The following is a 2,481-nucleotide window of genomic DNA, read 5'->3' on the forward strand; positions in this document are numbered from 1 at the left end:
CCACTCACTGCTGGGGGACAAGGTCAGGGATGCAGGGAGGAAGGGTGCAAGGAGTCCATGTGGTACCTCCACTGCTTTTGGGGGGCTGGCAGGAAGGGCAGAGTTAGCTCTTGCTGTTGCCAGTTGGAGACCTGGAGCTGCCTCAGCTGCTTCTTGCTGCTGCCAAACTCATTCCCAGTTCCCTCTGCACTTGGACCAACTCATCTGCCCTTCTCATTCTGCTGAGCTGCAGAAGGCAGAGGAGTTACGACTTAGGTGGTGCAGGAGTTGCCTGGGTCCTTGCACTACGACACCTTGTGTGATGGGATATGAGCTGGGCATGAAGCCAGGAAAGAGCCCTGTGAGCTTGCTTTGAAGGTGATCTGTGTAATCAATCTGCCTGGGAGCAGCTTGTGCTGTGGGAAGCAGCCTGGGCTGCTCCAACAGCCTTGGGCCATTGCCTGTTTTTTTGGGTTGTGTTTGCTGCCGCTTGGGTCTTTTTGCAAACCACAGTAGTGGGAGCTATAGTGTGGGTGTGAGCTGAGGTTGGAGTGAGCATCTCTCTCTTGCTCTACGCACATATCATGGCCAAAGATTCCAGGTATGAACCACAGACGGACAAAACCTCTTTATTTCAGCTGCTCTTTCCCTACAGCTCTACAAGACTGGGTGGAGGGAGAGGCACATGCTACTCAAAGTAGACCCCATGCACTGTGGCCACAGCAAAGAGGGAGGCATTGGAGAAGGTGGCGGAGGCAAAGCTGTCAGTGGCAGGGTCCCATAGTGCCCGGCTGGCCACCAACAGGCTCTGTTGGCCCTGCTGGCCCAGCACCACATGGCAGACCAGCTTGTAGCGGGGTGGCACTACCTCCTTAGCCCGGTGCTGCAGCAGCTCAACCACGCTCTGGGCTAATGGGGCACTGCCCTGAGGGCTGTAGACAGTGGTCCCCAGGGCACTGGCCAGGGCCCCCTCCAGCATCCGCTGCACCTGCCCCACGTTGAACTTGCAGCCTTCGTCTGGCCCCATCCTATAAGTGTTTTTGAGGCGGGTCTTGAGGATGGGCTGGAAAAGGGGGAGCCCAGAGAAGCTAACACGTCTGTGGAACATCCAAGGGCCAATGGAAGGGCGCCTGCTCCCCGGGACCACCCCGAATGAGCTGCGGCGGCTGAGGACCGAGTTGCGGCGGGAGAGCAGGAGTGGTGGTTTGCCTTCCTCGGAGCCCCGGGCTGGGGGCTGGGAGCCACGGCGTGTGGCATGGAGGGGAAAGGCTTCAGTGTTGTCTGCAGCCATCACCTGGGCTGGCAGGGCCATCTCTGGGCAAGGCTGCTCAGCCATATGGGTGGCCTGGAAAGGAGATGAGGCTCTGAGTGTCAGGGGGAGGCAGGTGTCCCATAGCCTCTCTGCCATCCCACTGCCTCTCTGCTTCACTTCTCCCTGCCCTCTGCAAATCTCACACCTCCTGGCATGTGAGTCCCTGTGGGGCAAGATGCAGAGAGGCTGGGAGGTCCATGGCAGCTGCCTTCCCATCTCCACACCTCCATGCCCATCAGATTCAGCCAGCTGGGGCTGATTCAGCACAGCCACGAACGGTCCACCCAGCCCTCTGCTTTTCCTCCTGGCACAGGTGAGCAGCTCCTTCCCCAGCTCTCCTGTCTGCATCTGATCCCACACTTACCCTTAGCCCTGCTCCTGACCTGCTGGAGTAAACCCAGGGGACTTGTCTCTGGTTGATGTTGCTGCCCAGGACCAACCTTTATCTTGCAAGTTGCCGAGAGCAGGGCCAAACCTGTTGTGCTCCTGGAACAAACCTGTTGTGCTCCTGGATCATGAAGTGTTGCTATGTGACACTGTAGCTCTCCAGGGCTGCTCTGGGGCGCGGCTTCTGTAACTCCTTGTTTCCTGGTCCCTGGACAGCCCTGTCCCACTTCGCTCCTGCCCTCTCTGCATTTTCAGCTATGCTAGTGCAGGGACAGGCATGTGCTCTCCAACTTCAGCTCTCCTTGCCAGCCCTGAAAAATGCTGGCTGGTGTTGGATGTGCAAGAAAAGACGGGGTGGAGAATAGTCACTGTAATCACCACTTTGTGCCCCAGCTATGGGATGCACTGGAGCTGAGACCTCCAACAGCTTGATTTTACCCAAAGATTTGCATCCTTCATGTGCCTATCCCCTATGGTACCAAAGGAGAATGTGTGGGTGAGTGGTCACACATTGAATTATAGAATCACAGAATGGGCTGTGTTGGAAGGGGCCTTAAAGATCATCTCGTCCCAACTTCACTGCCATGGGCAAGGATGCCACCCGCTAGACCAGGTTGCTCAGGGCCCCATCCAATCTGGCCTTGAACAGTTCCAGGGATGGGAGGGAGCCCAGCCCTGCCACGTGCCAGGGACTCTGCTGCTGTAATGTCTGGGGGCAGGTCGCTGGGGGCTCCCGACCCTGAGCAGGGTTTCTCTCCGCCAGCGGAGCCCAGCCCAGCTGGTACGCCATGGCTGCTCCATCA

The 2,481-nt window shown here is 57.9% G+C and overlaps 1 protein-coding gene across 1 annotated transcript; it reads right to left on the bottom strand.

The window, feature by feature from the left end:
- Nucleotides 1-667: 667 nt before the first annotated feature.
- Nucleotides 668-1,701, bottom strand: DYNLT4 (dynein light chain Tctex-type 4). Its single transcript, XM_027747259.2, has 2 exons — nucleotides 1,656-1,701; nucleotides 668-1,324 (listed from the first exon to the last, which is right to left on the bottom strand). Exon 2 carries the CDS (start codon nucleotides 1,313-1,315, stop codon nucleotides 668-670), a length of 648 nt encoding a protein of 215 aa, XP_027603060.1. The 5' UTR covers nucleotides 1,316-1,324; nucleotides 1,656-1,701.
- Nucleotides 1,702-2,481: the final 780 nt, after the last annotated feature.

This window comes from Pipra filicauda, unplaced genomic scaffold (genome assembly GCF_003945595.2).
Source record: "Pipra filicauda isolate LSUMZ 115617 unplaced genomic scaffold, ASM394559v2 scaffold36_size6622888_pilon, whole genome shotgun sequence".
Classification (NCBI taxonomy): Eukaryota; Metazoa; Chordata; class Aves; order Passeriformes; family Pipridae; genus Pipra; species Pipra filicauda.